Raw genomic sequence first — 19850 nt, forward strand, 5'->3', positions numbered from 1 at the left:
GTGTTATACTCCGCTTCCCCAGGGGGCGTTTCGGTGTTGGAGCACTAAAAATAACAGATTTATTTACTTAGGAAGCGGGAGACGCCGCCCGCCGCAGCACTCCTCTCGTTCCCTCAGCAACGGCTGCCGCCCTCCGCCGCCAGGGGGCGCTGTGGCCGCGGCCGCGCGGGGCGGGGGGAGGGCCTCGGCGCGGCCCCGCCGCTTCCGCCGCCGGTACCGCACGCGCTCGCGGCCGCCGCCATGAAGTCGGTAGGACGCGGCTGTCGGGGGGAGGCGGGCGGGCTGTGGCGGCCGTGGCAGCGCTCACCGGGCTTCGTGTTGCCCCAGGTGCCGCCGCGGGGCTGGCACGGCGGCGGCCCGGTCGGTGCTGGGGGGGAGGGCGGCTGCCAGTCCTCCGCCGCGGGCTCCTGGAGAGGGAACTGCTTTCCTCTGCCGGCTCCGCCTCCGCCCCACGGCGGTGGGTTCCCGGCAAAACACACCTTCACCTCTCGCCCCTCGAGGGTGGTTTTGTCAGAACCGGGGGATGGATGAGGAAATGAAGGGCCGTGGTTCGTCCCGCTGAGGAGCGTGGCGGCGGGGCGGTGACGGCGGGGCAGCCCGCGGCGGGCCCTGTCCGCCCGGCCCCGGCGGCGGGGCCGCCTCGCGGAGGGGAGGAGGCAGAGCCCGAGCCCATCCCGGGCAGGGGCGTCGTCCTCTGCAGCTGCTCTGGCCCAGCGCTGCCCGTAGGCACAGGGACAGCCGTCAGCGTTGCTTCTGTCTCTTCAGCGCTTTACCGATAGTCAAATCTAAAGAGGGAGAATAAAGGTGAACTGGCAAAATTTCCTCATTCGAGGAGCCCCACCCTGGGCCAGCCACTTGTCCCCCCACCAAAGGGACATCCCACCACCACCCCCGTAACCCGATGGCCCGTTTTCTCTCTGTAGCCCTTGCCTTCCCATACTCCCGCCCTGAGCTGTTCTGCATCCGATTCCATCCCCAACACTCCTGGGAACGTTGTGTGGTTTTGGCGCTGGGTGCCTGTGTTGATGGAGCTGTTCTTGCAGCGCGCAGCCACCTGTCTTCCATGCAGCTACCGGTCATGGGGAGTTTGGGGCTGGAGAGAGCCAAAGCTCAGTGTGAGGAAGTGTGCTGCGGGAGGACGTTTCCATGAGGCTGTGGCCTTGTACCAGTACCTTAACGTACCCTAAGGTACCTTGTACCTTATTGTGTGTTGGGGAAGGATGGCATCCTCAAGAGAGGAGACAGAGTGCTCGGGAGCACATAGGGCAAAGAACTGTGCCCTAGCAGTCTGTTTACCGTACTTTGAGTGTTCAGGTTTCTAAAAGTGATGGACGCAGGGTTTAATAAAATAGTTGTCTGAGAATGTTTCTGTAAAACATTCTTTGCAGGTCTGTCTTTTCAAAAATGTAACACAGCTGGGTAAATTTGGAGCTAACTCATGATACCATTGGGAAGAAGCATGTTCTCCTGTGACAGAAAGATGAATTTAATGAGATCTGAAACAGTGTAATAAATTTCACAGAGGCTATGAATATGTCAGTTACTTGTAGTTTTCTGTTTGTTCCCTAGAGAAAAAACACAAAACGAGTTCCAAGCTTTCGCAAGTTACTGAGAACTAGTAAAATAAAACTTGACAACAAATTAAAGAATAAACAGTACAAGCAGCAGAGCGCTGCTAAGAAGTATCGAAAAGAACAAAAGAAACTAAGGGAGGCTGTCAGAGATGCTATCTCTAGAAAACCTTTTCCGCTGGAAGAATGCAAGAAAAAACAAGTTGGTAAGTGTTTGCTCAGTTTTATTTTTGTAAGTGATAAAGTACAAGGGTTACTAAATATCCTGCTGCATGTTTAATTTTCTGTGTACAATAATTGCTGCTCTTGTTTCAATGAACAAAAGGGAGAATTATGAAAAGTAAAAAGTTCCATTCTGGCAACAAGATCTGACAGCTGGAGGTGGTAGAAATGTGTTTGCTCTAATCATTATTGGATCTCACAATAACGGGGCAGTTTCGAGGTCTGAATGTACGTACAGGATCTTAATTTGTATGCATTGTCTTCTGAAATAGCTGAAAAACATGAAGAAGAGGAAGAAGATGCTCTTCCCCTGGACATGATGGATGAAGATGACTTAAAATTAATGGAAGATTTGTCTCAAAAGGCATCCTTTTTAACCAGAGATCTTTCTTCTAAGTGAGTGTTGTGATGTCTGTCTACTTTTTGTACCAGTTCAGCTTTGTGGTTAATACGTAATTAGTATGTAATGTAATACATACATCAGGAGGTCAGTTTCAGTTTGGTGTTTCTTTTCAGTTCCAGTTTAGTGTTTCCTTAATCTGTCAGTATATTCAGTATTAATGCATTGATGTGCATCAGTACATTCACCTGTTCTGCCTGACCTTCAGCATACTGTTTCTGCAGTGTTCCCTCCTGTGAGGTCCCTAGCTGTGAGATGAGTAGCACTCCTCAAACTGGAAAAGATACTTTAATCTGTATACAGAGTACTTTTTTCTATATGTAGAGTATTCAGGATGTTCCCTGGACATTGGGCCACTGTACTTTCCATATTGGATTGCAAATTGCTGTAAAAAAAATAAAGGCTCTGGAAGCCGTGTCTGTAAATACATACAACACCAAAACATTCATACAAAAAAATTCCTTACCAGTTTTCTGGAGCAAGGTGTTAGGCAGAGTTCACAATGAAGTACACAGAAAGATAGTTCTACAGAGTATTCTATTGCATGATTGTTTGAAAATCTTAACTTGCCTTTTCTGATGACTGTGAAAAGACTCTGTATGCCTAGCTGCTGTAAGGTGGTTTTAATTTGCCCTGTAAACTCCACGTTTCTTCAGTGCTGGAGTACTTGTTTCAGATTGAATGTTGAAATGAGCAAAAATCATTTTTTCATTGTTTTGAAGAAGAGAGAGCATTTCTTTTAGCTTTTTTTTTCCTAATCCCAGTACAAATTAATTTGTTAATGCTGATTGTAGTTACTAATTAATAATTTGGTCTCGTTTTTAAAGAAAGTAGTAAATGGCTTTTTATTTCCAGAGTTAACAATTGTGCTGCACTCTACTGATTGGTCTCTTGTAGCCAAATTGCAAGTTCTCGCATTATAATAGTTTTACTTCAAACCTTCCCCTTCCCACAAACAAACTAGATGTCACATAAGTTTAAACACAAAAATTATTGTGTATTTCTACTTGGTGACATTTTTCAAGATGCAGTTCTTCGTGTCTTGCATTCATTATGACAAGCATTTTTAGAATGGTGGAAAACCGCAATGGAAGTAGGTGCTCTTTTACCTGTTTTACTAGCTTTTATCTCCTTTCATAGTGTTCTCTAAAACTGCAGAATTTGTCTTTTTTATCTGCTTTACTCTGATGAACTATAATTATTCTTAAGAACTTGTGAAATATTACCTCACTTATAAATTACATGTTCATATTAGCACAGACTAAATACTTATGTTCTTATATACTTATGTGCAGGTTAAGAACATATCCTGCGAAAGGTTGGTACACTACACTGCATTATTTCTGTTATGCTTCGAGAGTGGGGTGTGACACTGGCTTTCCCAGTAGGCAGAGTAGAAAAGTGACGGTAGTAACAGTAGAAGTTAACATGGAGTAGGGATAAATAAAAATGTGCACTGACCCACTCATTATCACATCCTGGTTAAGCCTCGCCTGGGAAGTCAAGGCAGTATAGGGCAGAGCGGGACATCTCAAGGAAGACACTGGACTGTTTGTCCAGTGCGAGGGTCCTTGTCCTGCTTCCTTGCTGGTGGAATCTTTCACGGCAGGACTGCTCAATGTTAAATTTTTAGTGAGCTTCAGCCCTGCCAGGGCACCTGCTCATGCCGTGGGGAGGGAGGCAAGTAAAATAGCACTCTGGCCTAGGTGAGAGACAGGCTGTGCTTAGGTCTTAGTAGTTTCTACTTTGCATCTTTGTATTTTAATCAGTCTTTTCCAAAATTTTTAATATTTTAGGGATGAAATCATGTTTCCGAGGGGTGTTTGCGTTTGCAAGTTTCATCTGATTTGTTCACTGTTGCCTTACTTGAAGGGTCCTGGCATCCTTTACTGCTACATGAATGGGAGCAGTGCCACCTCAAACCCACCAGCTAGTACTAGGGTTTCCAGATGTCTGGTATGACCCAGTATTTTCTTTATTCTCAACAGATCAGTCACAGACGTATAGAATTCCTGTGCTTGTTGAGTAGGATTGGGTACACAGGAAAGGTTTGATCTGCACAGGGACAGCAAGGCTGAGGCTGGTGCGTTGTCCTTACCATGCACGCATAGGGTGACTGTCGTGTGTGCAGGAAATCTGGGTAGACTCTGGGATATAAAACTACTTCTCATACAAGTGATTTTTACTTTCTGAAGCCTAGCAGTCTCTGAGCCCAGAGCTTTCAGAATCCTTCAGATGTCCATAGTTGAAACTCTGCCCCTTACAAGAACAAAAGCAGTATTCCTGTTATAAGACAGACCATGTGGCTTCAACAATGTGATTCCTTGTTCCTAGCTTTTAGTTTTTTAGTAAGATAAACAGATAACACATTTCATAGTGTACCTGTACTATAAGCGATTACACCAATTAATTATTTTTTTTTTAAATTCAAAATCAATGCAAGTATTTTGCATGCGTGCGTTTACACTCATATGCCAATGTTCAAAATGCACAAAGTTGGCTGACCTGCCAGATTAACTTAATCTCGTTTTGTCTTTGCTCGTTTAACATTTAGTTTCCTATAAAAAGAAGATGGGAAGCACTGTATTGTCCTGAATTTAAAGATCCTGTACAGATCCACATAAAAATTGCTTGATTGAGTGGTGACTGGTGTGGTCAGAGGTGAACACGCTCAAACATTCCACTTAATAAGATCAGCCATCATTTATTTTTCTGAGTGTGGACACTTAATCCAGCTCATGTCCTGTCATACATGGTTCATGTCTAATTTGATGGCTAATTCATTTAGTTTGCCTTGTATTTTTCAGTGAACCTGTTCACATCAAAAAACGAAAACTTGAAAGTGTGATGGACAAATATGAGAAGGTGCCAAGACGCATGCAGACTGAGCCAGAAAAAGAACTCATCCATCTGCTCCCCATCAAAGACAAGGGTGGCATTATTCCCCGAACTATGGAAAAGCCAGGTAAGACACGGATTCTGGAACTGGTATAGTAGCCAAGATGTACATAATTTGTTCTTTTAAAATTCCACAGCATTTATTACATGCCTGACACAAGACACTCTATTTTTGCAGTTCTCAATGTTGCACAGGATGAAGAAGAGGATACAGAGGAAGTGGAGGAAGGAGAGGGTAATAAACATCATGTATGCTTTCTGTTGTGCGTTTTTTGTTGGGTTTTTTTTTTCCCCAAACATTGTGGTTTAACCCCAGCCAGCAACTAGGACCATGCAGCAGTTCACTCACTCCCTATCTTTCCCCTAGTAGGGTAGGGAAAAGAGGGAGAAAAAGAGGAAAAAAAAAAAACCCTGAGAGAAAGACAGTTTAATGGAAGAGAAAATAGTAATAATGGTAAGAGAGTATACAAAATTGTAATGCAATACAATTGCTCACCACCTAATGATCGATTGCCCAGCCTGTCCTGAGCAGTGATCATGGATTCCTGCCTCCTGATCAACCCTCATTTATATACAGAGCAGGACATCTATGGTATGGAATATCCTTTGGCCAGTTTGTCCTGTCTATGCTCCCTCTCAGCTTCTATGGGAAGCTGAAAAAGTCGTTGACTCAATGTAAGCATTACTTAGCAACAACTAAAACAGTATGTGTTAGCGGCATTATTCTCATACTAAATCCAAAATACAGCAGCTACTAGGAAGAAAATTAACTCTGTCCCAGCTGAAACCAGGACACCAAATCACTGATTTATCTGAAGAGTACTTTGCTGTTCCCTAAAGAAGCTTGTAATTTAAGTGCATTTTGTTTAGGGTCTTGCCATGTTGCCACCAAAGCATAACGGTGATTCAGAGCTTGGTTTCTTACATGTTAGTATCTCAGGACCTGAGCAACACCTGGCTTCAGAATCTCTTTCTCTAAAATTATTTTGATTTTCACCTGGAACTGATGTTTGCATGACATTCCTTATTGATGTGTCATCTTTGCTAGTTAGAAGGAAAGTCTTGGTCTTAATTTAAAGAATATATGCCGTGGTTCTAGTTTGATTACTCTGAGATAATTTTGAAATGCAGTTCAGGACACAGACTTGTGTAGGCTTTTGAGTGTCTATCTTTGACATTTTTTACTTAAAACATCAGAATACCAGGAAATACAGATTTCAGTTTGCAGTTTGCTATCCAGTAAAGGAGTCATATGCAAATAACTGTTGCAGTTGTAACACTGCTAATTCTGGGTCATTATTCTCTAATCTGAAGTTGAGGAAGTGCTTGAATACTTGAAGCAAAATAACACTCAGAAAATGCAAATAAAACAATTGTATTTTTAAAAGAAAAAGTGGTGAATAATTTGCTGCAAATTGCAGAGCACTGCAGTTTCTTGGCACAGTTGGGGTCATATGTTGAGTTTGTATGTTGCCGCTGTACTTAGGGGTACCATTTGCAGATTGAAAAACATGTGGTCCGATTTTTTTTTTCAGGTGTAAGATTTTGGAGTGGAAGAAGAATTAATCTCTAGGTTAACATAAGATCTAGCAAGGTCCTTCTTTTACTGTGGAGTGGCATGTGTTACTCTTGTGTGGGGCTATCACAGTACCCATCTGAAATGCAGTACCTGGAACTGTAGCATTTGTTAAGTGGCTTCCATAGTGACCTTCCTTTTAACTCTCACACCTTATGCTAGACTTTAATGAAGAACCCCTGCCTGTTCTCACTCCTGAGGAAATGGCTGCTCAAAGGAGACAAAAGCTGCAGGAAAGGAAGATGCACATAGCTGCCTTAGCATCTGCCATTCTCTCCGAGCCAGACAACAACGTAGGTAGCATTGACTTAACGTGCATGTACGTGTGCCTGTGTTGTGCAGTAAGTCAATAAATAAGTGACCAAAAGTGACCAAACAATAGCAAAAGCAGAAAAATACATGAGTAGAACAAGGAAAAAGTTCAGTGTTGTATCACTTCTCAGGGGATGGCAAACAGTGAAACTGCTGCCATAGGTTGGTGCAAAGGATTTGAATGAGGTGAAGAACCAGATGACTCTATGCTGTTCAGGAATAATTTGTCCTTCTGAATACTTTTGGTTTTAGGAAATACTGTCTGTGATATTTCCTGTCCAAACTACCTTGTTCCTTAAGCGTGACCTTATTTAAGCTCTCATTTCAGGGTTGTATCTGATAGTTCTCCATGTTTCAGGATATGATAATAATTTTTTTTTAATTCTGTGCAAATTTGTAATAGCAGGGTAGTTTGAACATTCCCGAGATAATTTGTTGAAGTATCTAGCGTTTCTTGGCTCTCTATGCGGTGCTAAGTAGAGTCTGAGTAACTGCTGAGTTAGTTTTCTCTTTCTAGTATTTAAAAATGGGGCACATTTCTCGGGGCAAACTTTTGCTGAAATGTACATTGTGCTTCTATGTTGGTTTGTGAGTGATCTTCAGCTGACTTTGTCTGACTCTTTTCTTAATCAGATTAAAAAGTTGAAGGAACTGCGTGCCATGCTGATGGAACAGGATCCTAATGTGGCCGTGATTGTTCGGAAGCTGGTCATGGTTTCTTTGATGGAGATATTCAAAGATATTGTGCCTTCTTACAAAATTCGGCCTCTAACTGAAGCAGAAAAGGCTACCAAGGTGAAATACCAAATTTCTTTATAGAGTATTGTGAGTAGTTTGGATTTTTTTAAGTTATGCCAAATATTAATAGTGATTTGTTGAATATGAATTTACAGTTTTGAGCAAAGGGTGACAAATACACAAGTTCTTGTGGAAATTCTGAAACTGTGATACTTTCAGGGGCAGAGGTCTTTGTTTTGAACCTTTAATTCTTATGTACTTCGTTCAATAAGTAGGTGATGTGCTGGTGGTAATGGAGGAAAAAAATAGTATATAAAAGAGGTATGCCAAACCTGGGTGACTTTCATAACAAACTGTGGAATAAGACAGTGTTTTGTGTTAAACTGAAGGGAACTAGAAAGAAATTATGCAATGTTAACACCTAACTGGCACAGATTTCTTTGAGATGTGTTTAGTAATTAGCTGAACAAATGCAGAGTAACTTGTTTTCTGGAGCTTGTTTTTAACCAATTCTGTAGAAGGTAGCGCAGTTTAGAGTCATGACCTTAAAATAACATCTAGTTACAAATTTCACTTCAGTCCCTATAAATTAAATAGGCCTAGTTGGAAAAGGCCCTCTAAGCACAAGAACATGTACAGAAATATGTAGAAATATTTTAATAAATTTCTAGGAATGTCTGCCTAGAAGAAAAATATACTTAGGTATCTGTTATTTGTTTTAAAACTTCTTTTTTTTTTTCCACCACTCACAGGCTAATTTCAGGATTTAGCTCTCCAAATAAAATTTCATTTGTATTATGTTTACAGGTTAAAAAAGAAACTCAGAAACTGAGAGAATTTGAAGAAGGCCTTGTGAGCCAGTATAAATTTTACTTGGAAAATCTGGAGCAAACGATTAAAGGTACAGTTAGTGCTTCCCATTTTTTGCAGTAAATGTAAAATTGTTTGCGGCATTACAATTTACCTCCTCTGATTGAATACTACCTGCTGTCTTTGAAATAGTACTTGAATGAAGTATGAAGGAGCATGCCTGCAATAACTAAAAATGTAAATATTTAGAAGCTCCCCTACATTCTGAACAGTAATCACTAAAAATAATATTTTGTGCAGATTGGAAACAAAGGAAGCTGAAGAAAAGCAATGTCATCTCATTAAAAGCATATAAAGGTCTAGCAGAGATTGCAGTGAAGTGTCTATGTGAGCTGCTTGTGGCGCTACCCCACTTTAACTTCCACAACAACATTATTGTTCTCATTGTTCCGCTCATGAATGATGCATCAAAAATGGTAAGTTATTTTCTGATTAGGGAAAGAGTTCTTGTTTTGCATGAAAAAATAATGTATTTCTGAGTTTATTCCACAGATCTTGTGGCTGTATCTTTTTGCTGTTTTACAGGCTGTGTCCACTTTCTAATTAGTAAATACCACCAGTATTACCAGTTAGCTGTTGTCATGGACTTGGCTTTACAGAAGCATTTGTTTGAATTCACTTTTCAGATTTCTGAACTGTGCTGCGAGGCAGTTAAGAAGCTCTTTAAACAAGACAAGTTGGGCTGCGCTTCACTCGGTGTAGTTAAGGTCATTTCTGGTCTTGTGAGGGGTAGAAATTATGATGTCAGACCTGAGGTAAGAGTCTTTCTGTTGTACTACACAATTTTCTTCTGTCAACAGTTTAAAAAAAATCTGTAAGTTAAAGTTAGTGCAACTGCTGGCTACAGATAAGCAGAATTTCCTCACTCGGTTAGAATACAGGCAACTTAGGAGTGGGCTGAGGCAGAGGGTGAGAGAGAAAGAGATGGGCTAAGGGAAGGAGACTGGGAAGAGGAGATCAGATCCTGACAGAGACGTCGATTAAGTCAGGCGGGGGGACTTGAAGTGAGAGAGGCAGATGGAGGAATGGATAGAAATGGACAGTGCTGGGGGAGGAACTGGGACCAGAGATGAGAGATACAGGTATGAAGGAACAGGAGGGGAGTAAACAGAAGAAGCTTTGACTAGCAAAGCCCACTACCTGGAATGGAACTCAGGATTTTTTACCCTCCATTCCTCTGCCGCAGATCACCTTTTATTGTATTTATTTTATTTTACAATAGGTGTTAAAAGTATTTCTTCACTTAAGAATTAAGGAAGTAGAATTACAAAAAGATTCTGAAGACATTGCACCAAAGAAGAAGTTCATGACTTACAAAGAGAAAAGAAAAAACCTTTCAAGAATGCAAAGAAAGGTATGATGTGCTTTTTCATGCTTTGCTTCAGTGACTTTATGTAGCAAGTTGTTCTAGCAATGATTGCACTTCTCCTGTTGCCATTGTTAACTCTCAGCATCAGTGATTGTGTTGTACTTGAACATTTATGAGGTTCTACAGGGAATTTATTATCTTACCATTTTTTTTCTCTTTCTGGTCTTGATAATGCCATTGGTTGTTTCTGATAGGAAGGAGTATATCTTAGTCGATTACCCTGTAGCATCGCAGCTCCAACTTAAGCAACTCACTAAGCATGGAAGATTTGTTCTCTGGGTATCTTTGGAACCTGGATATCCAGGCTGATTGGAAAGATTTAATTTGTTATCTTAAAATCAACTGTATGTTTTCAGTGGAGGAAAGCAGAAGAGAAACTGGAACGAGAACTCTTGGAAGCAGAAGCGTCAGAAAGCAAAGAAAAAAAACTGAAACTGGTAAATAATTTAGAAATTACTTTCCTACTTTTGCAAGGTAGCCGCTCCTAACCCTTTTGTAACCAAGTTCTCCCCCGCATCCCAACCTGTCAGCATTCCACACCTCTAGATAATACTGGCAACTTACAAACATTTTGCCTGTGCCAGCGGTCTAGGTTTTAGTAAACCAAGCCCTCTCAGTTTACCCAGGAAAGCCAACTTAGCCATTCCTGCTTCCTTCTGTTCTCTGTGCAAAAAAAGTACTTGAATCCATTGACAGATATCCTCCAGGTGCCCTGTTCCATGTGACACTGTGTAATGGCTGTTACCAGCCTCTCAGAGTGGCGTTTAGGCAAGAGAGGAGTATGGCTAGCGTGGACTGAGGGGAAGGGAGACAGTTTAGCGAGGGGGGCTGAAGGGATAGAGTAGGGAGCAGGAGAGCAGGACTTGAGCCTTTCACCATAGGAGAGCAGAGGTGGCAGTGCCAGGACCGGTTTGGAAGGCCTGAGTGCAGGCTTGGACAGAGAGGAGTATTTTCAATTGAGTTTAAGTCAAGTAGAAATGTCTCGTTTTCATGCTTCAGTATTTTTTTTTGTTTTCTTTCCTTCAGCACACAGAGACCTTGAATATTGTATTTGTAACATACTTTAGAATCTTGAAGAAAGCTCAGAAGTCTCCACTTTTGCCAGCCGTGCTAGAAGGTCTTGCAAAGTAAGAACAGAGTCCACTTTCTTCTGTGTGTGTTAGAAAAGACATAAAGCACCAAAGGGATTTTTGACTTGGAAAGGGGTTTATAAGCAGTGAGAGAAGACTATCCCTGAAACATTTGTTAAAATTCTTTTATTTCTCTGCTGAAGTTTTCACCTACTTCTAAAAACATTTCAATGTGATGTGAAATTTCCCATGATAGAATTGGTGTGATGCAAACCCAGGGTGTGATGTGATTCCATTATTTGGTCTGATTATCTCCTCAAGAACACTGAGCATGTCTCTGGCCTATAGGGAAGCTGTGATTAACAGTTAGGGGCTGTGAAGGGGCCATCTATGTGAAGATAACAGTTAATCACCATTTGATTTAGCTCTGCTTTTAAGGTGTGGATTCTGGCAATTCAAAATAGTTTGAACTGAGTTTGCAGATAATGTGTATAGCATAAAAATAAAAATCCCTTTGATTCTAGGTTTGCTCATCTCATAAATGTGGAATTTTTTGATGACCTGGTGATTGTCCTTCATTCTCTCATTGCATCTGGGGTAAGTTGAGCTCATTTTGTTACAGTTTTCCTAAAAGTATGTTCTTTGGGGTACTTAATCAGTTTTGTATTCTTAGGATTTAAGCTATCGTGAGAGTCTTCATTGCATTCTCAGTGCTTTTCATATACTCTCTGGTCAAGGTAAGAGATGTTTAAAAACAAACTTTTGTTTAATATCGTCTGATAAATTAGTGGAGTAAACGTGTTTATTTGGGATTATGTTAATAGGTGATGTTCTTAACATTGATCCGATGAAATTCTACACACATCTATACAAGACACTGTTCAGTCTACATGCAGGTAACTCCAGATTCTCATTTTCATTGTTCACCAAGATAATGTTTATTCTGCTTATTTGATATCATAGCCCTAATATATTGTTAATAAACTACAGTTGTTTTGGATACCTGAGTTCTGAGAAGAGTACTTTCTCCTTTTTTCTCAAGTTGCACATTGCACTACTGCAATACTAATACTAGAAGTATTATTACAGAATCACAGAATGGTTCGGGTTGGAAGCGACCTTAAAGATCATCTAGTTCAACTCCCCTGCCATGGGCAGGGACACCTCCCACTAGACCAGGCTGCTCAAAGCCCCATCCAGCCTGGCCTTGAACACCCCCAGGGATGGGGCATCGACAGCTTCCCTGGGCAGCCTGTTCCAGTGCCTCACCACCCTCACAGGAAAGAATTTCTTCCTGATACCCAGTCTAAATCTACTCTCTTTCAGTTTGAAATTGTTGCCCTGTGTCCTATCATTACACTCCCTGATAAAGAGTCCCTCCCCATCCTTCCTGTAGGCCCCCTTTAGGCACTGGAAGGCTGCTATAAGCTCTCCCCAGAGCCTTCTCTTCTCCAGGTTGAACAACCCCAGCTCTCTCAGCCCTACCATGCAATACATGGTAACAGGTTCTAATCATGTCTCTTCATTAGGGAATGCCGAGTATGCTTGGATAAGCATTTATCCTGTCCTCAGTATAAGTTTTTTGACTTCCTTATAATTGTTTCTTTCAGTGGCAATTTAAAAATTATCTATTTTTTCTCTAATTCTTTCTCTGATAGAGAAAAATATCTTATTTTTTTTCTAATACAGTTTTTAAAATAATTTCAATTTAAATTCTGGTTTCTAAAATCTTCTGATTTATATTTCTGATTTTTTAAATTCTGACATTCTAATTTTCTAATCTAAATTTTCTAATAATTCTGAGTAGCTGAATAGTTTATGGAGAAAAGGATACTTATAAAGTTTGAAATTAACATAATTTTAATTAAATTCATAAATTTGTATTCACTAAGGAGCAAAGATTGAGAAAAAACATTCTACAATTCTGGATGGCTAAAAGACTTGATCTTTGCACTGTTTAACAATTTATAAAAGATGATAGAATGAATGCACTTAGGGTCAAAACACTAACTGCTTCTAATGTTTAGACATTTTTGATGGAACGAATATTTTCTTAGAAAGGAGCACAGAAACAATTATACATTTTTTTCTGCTCAAAAATGGACTGTTTTTACCAACAAAGGATGGATGCTTCTGTCTGTATCACATGCTGTGCCTGAACCTCCTAGCTTTCATGCTATTTCTCAGGTTCCAGTGTGCAGTCAATAGCAGAGTATGTAGCTGTATGCTCCTCAAAATGGTTATTTACTCTTTGTGTGAAATTCTGCTTTTGAGGTCGTACCAATGATGATATAGAGATTGTGCTCCAGTGCCTGGATGTCATGTTTGCCAAGCGGAGAAAGCAAGTTTCCCAGCAGCGAGCTCTTGCTTTCCTGAAGCGACTTTCCACACTTGCTCTTCACGTGCTTCCAAACTCCAGTGTTGGGATCTTGGCAACAAACAGGGTATTAATGCAAGTAAGTTTTACTTGTTAGAATTTTTAGCTTACTGGCTAAATGTTATTGAATTTTTGACAAATTTGTTTTATGCAAAATATTTTCAAGCATCTTAAGGAAGAATGAGGAAAACAGAGTATCCTTAAATGCTACTGAGACTGAATAGCATAGAATGAATCCTGAACTTAACCATGTTATAATTGGATGTGTAATATAAGCAACTCAGTCCTTTTTTTGTGTGTTGTAGATATTCCCAAAGATGGACCTCTTACTAGACAACGAGTCTCAAGGCAGTGGAGTTTATCTCCCAGAACTAGATGAACCGGAGCATTGCAATGCTCAGAACACAGCGCTGTGGGAGCTGCATTTACTGCAGGTTAGTGAGTAACTGAGTGATTTGGGAAGTAAAAGTCAGGAATAAATAGCTGCTAAATGGTTTTATATGCTTTACACAAATAGAGAACAGAGATCTTCAGGCCTATCAATCAAATCTGGGCCACATACCCTATTCCATACAAAGAGGGAGAGCAGCACAGTGGTACTGGGCAGGAATGAGCTCAAAAGGGGATGCTGCACATCCCGTGTGATAGCACCACACTGGATCTTACTGCAGGTTGCCTAATAAGACTACTTTGGAGGCTTTTAAGTTCCCTTGCAGTCCAGCCCTTCTCTGGGGAGCAACTGACACCTTGATCTGTCATTCCAGCCAGGGTTTAGAGTTTGGGGCTTTGGGAGGGCTTCCTCTGCCCTTTCTCCTGCCTGCTGGGGGTAGGAGTTAGGTTAACTCCAGAGAGTTAACTCCAGTGAATAAATGTATGACTGCATGTTTTCATTCACTTAACCCCAGAAACTGACCAATTTTCGGGTGCTGTTTCTCTATCTAAACCAAAAGCAGAACCTTCCATCTTATTGAAATGGAAATAAATGCGAGAAACCATAGATAAATACATTATCCCTTATCCCTCAGCCAGCTGCCGCCTTTCTTTTCTTTCAGAGACACTATCATCCAATGGTGCGGACGTTTGCAGCTCACCTTATTGCTGGAGCTCCAACTGAAGGCTCAGCAGCTCTTCCACTTGATTTGAGCCAAAGGTGAGTTACCAGAGAGTTCTGTTTTTAAAAAGAGTGCCCTGAAAAGTAGCTGTTGCTCATACTTTATTAAAGGAATCTCTAAAAATAATTATCCATAAAATTAAAAGATTCTGTTCTTCAAACTCACTCTTTGTTCTTCTGCCAGCACAGAATGTTGGCTGCCTTTTTCTTTTTTTTTCTTTCTTTTGAGGCTTGTTGCCAGGCTGTGACAAGGGTAAAATTCTCAAAGTGCAGTGTGCTTTCTTCCCACGGGAGCAAAATATCTGCATCAGCAGCTCTGATCTGAATATGGATTAGGATCACTGAACCGTGGCTGTCCAGCATAAACTTGGAAACCAAGTTGCAGCCTAATTTCCCTAGTGTGTTAAAACACAAGAACAGCCATCTTGGTTCAGACTAAGGGCTAATTCAGCATCCCCTCTTCAGCAGTGGCTGGAAGCAGGTGCCTCCGGAAGAGTAAAAACAGGGCAAGTGTGTAAGACACATGCTCTGAGCAGTGTCCTGGCCTCCAGCTGGTTTCAGTCTGGTGGATTTCCTGAACCTGATACCATTCTCTTGTTTATTACCACTTCGTGGAATTCTTTTCAGAACTGTTCAGTGTCCCTTGAACCAGAGCATGCATTTTGCAAATAGAGCACTGTTTGGTAAGGGTTCTGTGAGTCCACAGCTCATCACGTTAAGACCTACCTTCTTTTGTTTTGAACCTAGTGCCAGCCTGCATCATTTAACAGTCCCTGGTTCTTGCCCTGGGAGGTAGAGTGAACAGGCTGCTCTAACATGCTCTTTCGGTGCCTCACCTGACTTGGGAGACCTCTGTCATATTGTCCCTCTGGCTACCGTCTCTTCTGGCTGAAGGGATCCAGCCCAGACAGGAGCTGGTCCATACTTTTCATCATCTTTGTTGACTATTCCTAAACTTTTACCAATTCAAGTGTTTCAAGATGAGGAAATTGGAGACTCAGATACAATATTTGAGACGTGGGTGATCTGTGGATTTGTATACACTGATGTAACTATTTTCTATTCTGTTTTCTTTTTCTTTCCAACTCCAAACAGCATTAAGGTCACAATCCCATGAAAGCATCTATCATAACAAGTTTTTTTTCCTTAAGTGATAGTGGTCAACTATCAACTTTTATGCGACGCTGAGATTGCTTTTCTGTGTGGGTTTTTTTCCACGTTAAATTTAATTTGCCGTTTTACTGACCATCTCATGCAGTCTATCTGCAGTTCTTCACAGGCAGCTCATTCTTACTACCACAAATAACTTGGTACTCTCCGGCTCGTCTTTCAGTGTGTTGAAAAGCAGAGGTTCTGGCACAGACCTCCTGGAAATCCATAGTTTCTTCCTGCCATTGCAAAACATAGACTCCTGTCCTCTCTTTCCTGTCTTTTGACCGGTTCTTGGCCCGTGTGATGGTCTTCCCTGTTCTCTCATGGCTGCTTAGTTTTCATAAAACCCTTTGGTAAATAAACTATTGGAAATTCAGGCAGATTGTATCAGCTAGATATAACCTTTATCTGTATTTTTTTATTTTACTTTTTAAAATTCATACAGGGCAAGCAGTGACTGCCTGGACCTCTGGCAAGTCAACAGAACAGTTTTCTTGTCTCCCATTTCATCTTCTGTCCCCCAGCTGAATATTTAGACACATTTTACTTGCATTGTTCCCCAGCTGTTGGTCTTTTCCAGGTGATGCTCATTTCTCTGAGGAGTTCTCTTAAAGCATGATGAGAGTATGAATGGCACATGTGTGGGAGAAGCTGCTCTTGGTTTGGTGAGGTCTTATTTGAAAATGTATCTAATGCCATTTTTCTTTCACTGTGGTTTTTGCTACAGGCCTGCTACAGAACTTTTTGAGGCATACAGTATGAGGGGAATGACCTTTAATCCTCCTGTTGCGTCAGTAACACCCAGAAGAAAGGTACCATCTTATCTCTTCGGTGTCCTTTTTTTAACCACGATATACCAACATAACCTGTATCTGCTGCAATATATATTGCAGTGCCCAGGCATGAGCACACTTAAGTTTGGCTTTCTGGTTTCTGTATTTTCTGTGTCAAGTACCTTTTTTTAACTGGTATAAAATGGCACTGACTATAAAGAAGGAAAAAAGGCTGCATGAATAGTTCCACCTCCCATAGCATCAGTTAATGCAGCAAAATGAGTGTGGTAGCTATTATTTTACTTATCTTTTGCGTTCTGCAGTGCTTCAGTGCAGATTTCTTGGCCCTTTTCTGTAGTGATGAACTAATGTTTGTTCAAAAAGCAGTAATAAAAAGCCAGCTCTCTGTCCCCAGGGTGGGTAGTTGGCAGGACAGCTGGATTTCCAGAGCTTTTGATTGAGTATGTGGGAGGATACTGATCCCCATTAGCGTCAGTTTATAGCTTTAAAGTGTAAATTTGAAGGGAACAGAGAGCTAATGTATGAAGAGGAGAAATGGTTGTACACTGTTAAGATCCTCAGCACTGGATGTGTTCCAGATGCCAACCTCCATTAAACATCCACTGAGTGGTGCATCCTTTAAAAAGTGGTAATTACGTTTCTTTATTCCCAATGTAAACATTATAACCTATTAACCTTGTTAGTGCCTCCAGTTTGTAACTCAGTAATGTCAGTTAGAGCTTTGAGAGCACAATTTTATTTTCCGTTTTAGAGAAGCAACTTCTGAAAATGCATTTGTGCTGACTTACTCTGTCCTTTCACAATGAGTTCTTGAGGTGCCTGTCCTGGTAAGGGTGGTAGATGAGCAGCTCTGACAGAAGGCGACTGTGAACAGCAGATAGGAGAGAGATTGTGTAGTGCTTGAATAAAGAAGTGCACAAGCTCTTCAGGTAGCAGAAACAAAGGAAGAGGAAGATAACAGGGAGAACAAACTGTCCACAGGTGGTTACAAAGGAGATAACTGGGAAGAAGACTAAGGGTCTTGCCTACCCTCTGGCTGTTTGGCTCATTTTAACAAACGTCGGCAGTATCCAAGTTTTACCCTCTCTGTCCTGCATGGTTTTCTCTGTGTGCCACGCTGCCATTGTCTGTCAGCACTCCCCCCCCATTGACAGAAGCTCTGCATTGGAGTTTTCTTTCCCTGTGCACCACTAAAAGAGGATCTCATTCGTCCCCGAGTGCACAAAGTACTCGACTATGGGAGTGTTTAAGACTTCAACGGGGAGGTATAAATCACGTGCATGACCTTCCTCATCTGAGCACGAGGGAAGACTGGAGGGCTCCGGGTCTGGCTGCAGCCAGAAGGGATCTCTCAAGGCAGGGTCAGGGCATTCCGTTCTGACTCACAACCTCTGCCGTTGGCATTACTGCTTTCGCTCGCCTTTTCATCAGAGATGCTCGACTTATAAGGTGTGTTGAAGCAGCGTGTAAGCTCCGTCAGCGCTGGACGCTGTGGCTAAGTGTAGTCGGTATTCTTCTAAAGCCTAGTTTACAACAAAACAAAAAATCCTCACCAAAACCATGAGCTTACGAAGGGCTGCCTGACACATTGCGTTGTTGCCAGCCAGGTGGCATTTAGTGGCAGGCCAGGTACACCTCAGCTGCTTGTTCCGTGGGCTGGGCGCATGGGAGAGAAACGGGGCTGCTAATTCAAGCTGTGCATGGAAAATGCATACTGGCCTTGCTAGTAATGCAACTACTATTTTGTAATTTTCAGGATACATTCTCACAAATGGATGCATTTATAGATGAAGAGCTAAACAAACTGCTTCAACAACGCATCGGTGAGACTGTTGTTCACAAACCCTTGGATTTTGCTAAACATTTGAAGGCATCATCCTTGTCGTAAATGGTATCTGTCAATCAGTCATGTTCCGTTGCCTTCTTAATTATGGAGAAAGACTGGCTGAAAGAAATTTCCACTCATCATTAAAGGAGTTCAAGTTGGCTGACTACAGAAACACACAACAAATGTAACAGCAGGTTTTTTTTCACACGTAGTTGAAGGCCTCTCTCGCCACTTCACCACTGAGCCGTGTTTCTCAGGGCTTGGGAACACCAATGACCAGTCACATCGGTAATTTAAAAAAGATACAAAAACCAGGTCATTTTAAAATTGTTTGCAACCATGCATTATAGTATTTTTGTTTATATATTTTCTAAGTTTTATAACAGAATATAGACATACGTGTTTCTGAGAAATCACTGGGTTGTGTTGATAAATTAATAAATATTTTGGAAATTTTAATGTAATACTGGCTTTGAGTTTAAGATACCTACAGACTTGGAATATGTATTGCATTTTTTTCTGGTTTTCTTCTGATGTCTCCTAACCATTTACCTCATCTTGAAATGTTGCATTTGGTGGGTTTTTTCCCCTCTGGTGAATCTTGGTATTGGCCAATTGAGACTACTAAATTCCACTTCGGAACTACCATCATGATTGAAGGCTCTACTACGATGTCTTCAGTAAACCACCGCTGTCGAGAATACTGGAGAAATTCAGGGTAAGAATGTAAATCTTTTTTCCTTTTTTTAATCTTAATTCTCCAAATATTATTTATTGTCTGGTTGTATTAGAATCCATTTTCAGCTGCAAACAGTAAGTAAAATATATGAAATACCTTAAAAGTTGAGTATTGGCGTTATGCGAATTCCGTTCCGCAGGGGAGTGTGTCTGGCAGCTAATACCTTTTGTAGTGTTTGGTCTGTGATGTCTCTTGCTCAAGTCGCTTAACCTTCTTACAATAATTAGAAAACATTTCTTTTTCTCTAGGGTATTTAGTCCTTTATCCAGATATTTATAGTTTTATAAGTAATTTATTTTTGTTTTAATACATGTTTTTAGTATTCATCAGACAAATTCACCAAATTTCAAGTAGTTAAACATAAATTCGCAAACAGTTGTGAAACAGACATCTCTCTATTAACCGATTAGAAAATACATACTTTACTATGTAGATTACAAAACTGCGTACATCATACTGATGGTAACACACGTGTTTGTCTGTTGAGGTTGCCATTCCCATAGCTCTTGGGTAGTTCTTTCTAGTTAAGTGGTTGCAAATACGGATGCGATTTAAATTGTGAAAGTTGCAAGGGGGCCATTTGCCAGTACTTTGTCACTTCAGGAAGGCAAAAGCAGAGTCATCTTAAACCATTTATTTTTTTTACAACATATACAAATACAAGTTTATTCTTCAAGTCAGCAGAGAGAAAATAGTCCAGGTGGAAAAGTCGCTTTTAAAATTGTACATTTTACATAGTTTCCAAACAATATAAAGACTGGCACATGGTGATGTTGCATTGTCAGAACACTTTGATATGCTTTAAGAGGCAAAGAACTGTACA

At 41.0% G+C, this 19850-nt stretch overlaps 1 protein-coding gene across 2 annotated transcripts; it reads left to right on the top strand.

The window, feature by feature from the left end:
* The first annotated feature begins 22 nt into the window (after nucleotides 1–22).
* On the top strand, nucleotides 23–19130 carry NOC3L (NOC3 like DNA replication regulator). 2 transcript variants are annotated; one of them, XM_054204636.1, is made up of 21 exons: nucleotides 23–249; nucleotides 1570–1777; nucleotides 2066–2189; nucleotides 5001–5158; nucleotides 5270–5326; nucleotides 6830–6960; nucleotides 7613–7774; nucleotides 8525–8618; nucleotides 8828–9003; nucleotides 9214–9342; nucleotides 9810–9941; nucleotides 10313–10393; nucleotides 10983–11083; nucleotides 11551–11623; nucleotides 11700–11763; nucleotides 11851–11922; nucleotides 13301–13482; nucleotides 13709–13837; nucleotides 14456–14553; nucleotides 16394–16478; nucleotides 18217–19130. In XM_054204636.1, the coding sequence occupies exons 1-21, from the start codon at nucleotides 241–243 to the stop codon at nucleotides 18346–18348; spliced, it is 2397 nt and encodes a 798-aa protein (XP_054060611.1). In that variant the 5' UTR covers nucleotides 23–240; the 3' UTR covers nucleotides 18349–19130. The 2 variants fall into 2 exon arrangements, with proteins under 2 accessions (XP_054060611.1, XP_054060610.1); XM_054204635.1 differs by lacking the exon at nucleotides 23–249 and adding an exon at nucleotides 313–1188.
* Nucleotides 19131–19850: the final 720 nt, after the last annotated feature.

Source organism: Rissa tridactyla, chromosome 6 (genome assembly GCF_028500815.1).
Source record: "Rissa tridactyla isolate bRisTri1 chromosome 6, bRisTri1.patW.cur.20221130, whole genome shotgun sequence".
In the NCBI taxonomy this organism is placed as follows: Eukaryota; Metazoa; Chordata; class Aves; order Charadriiformes; family Laridae; genus Rissa; species Rissa tridactyla.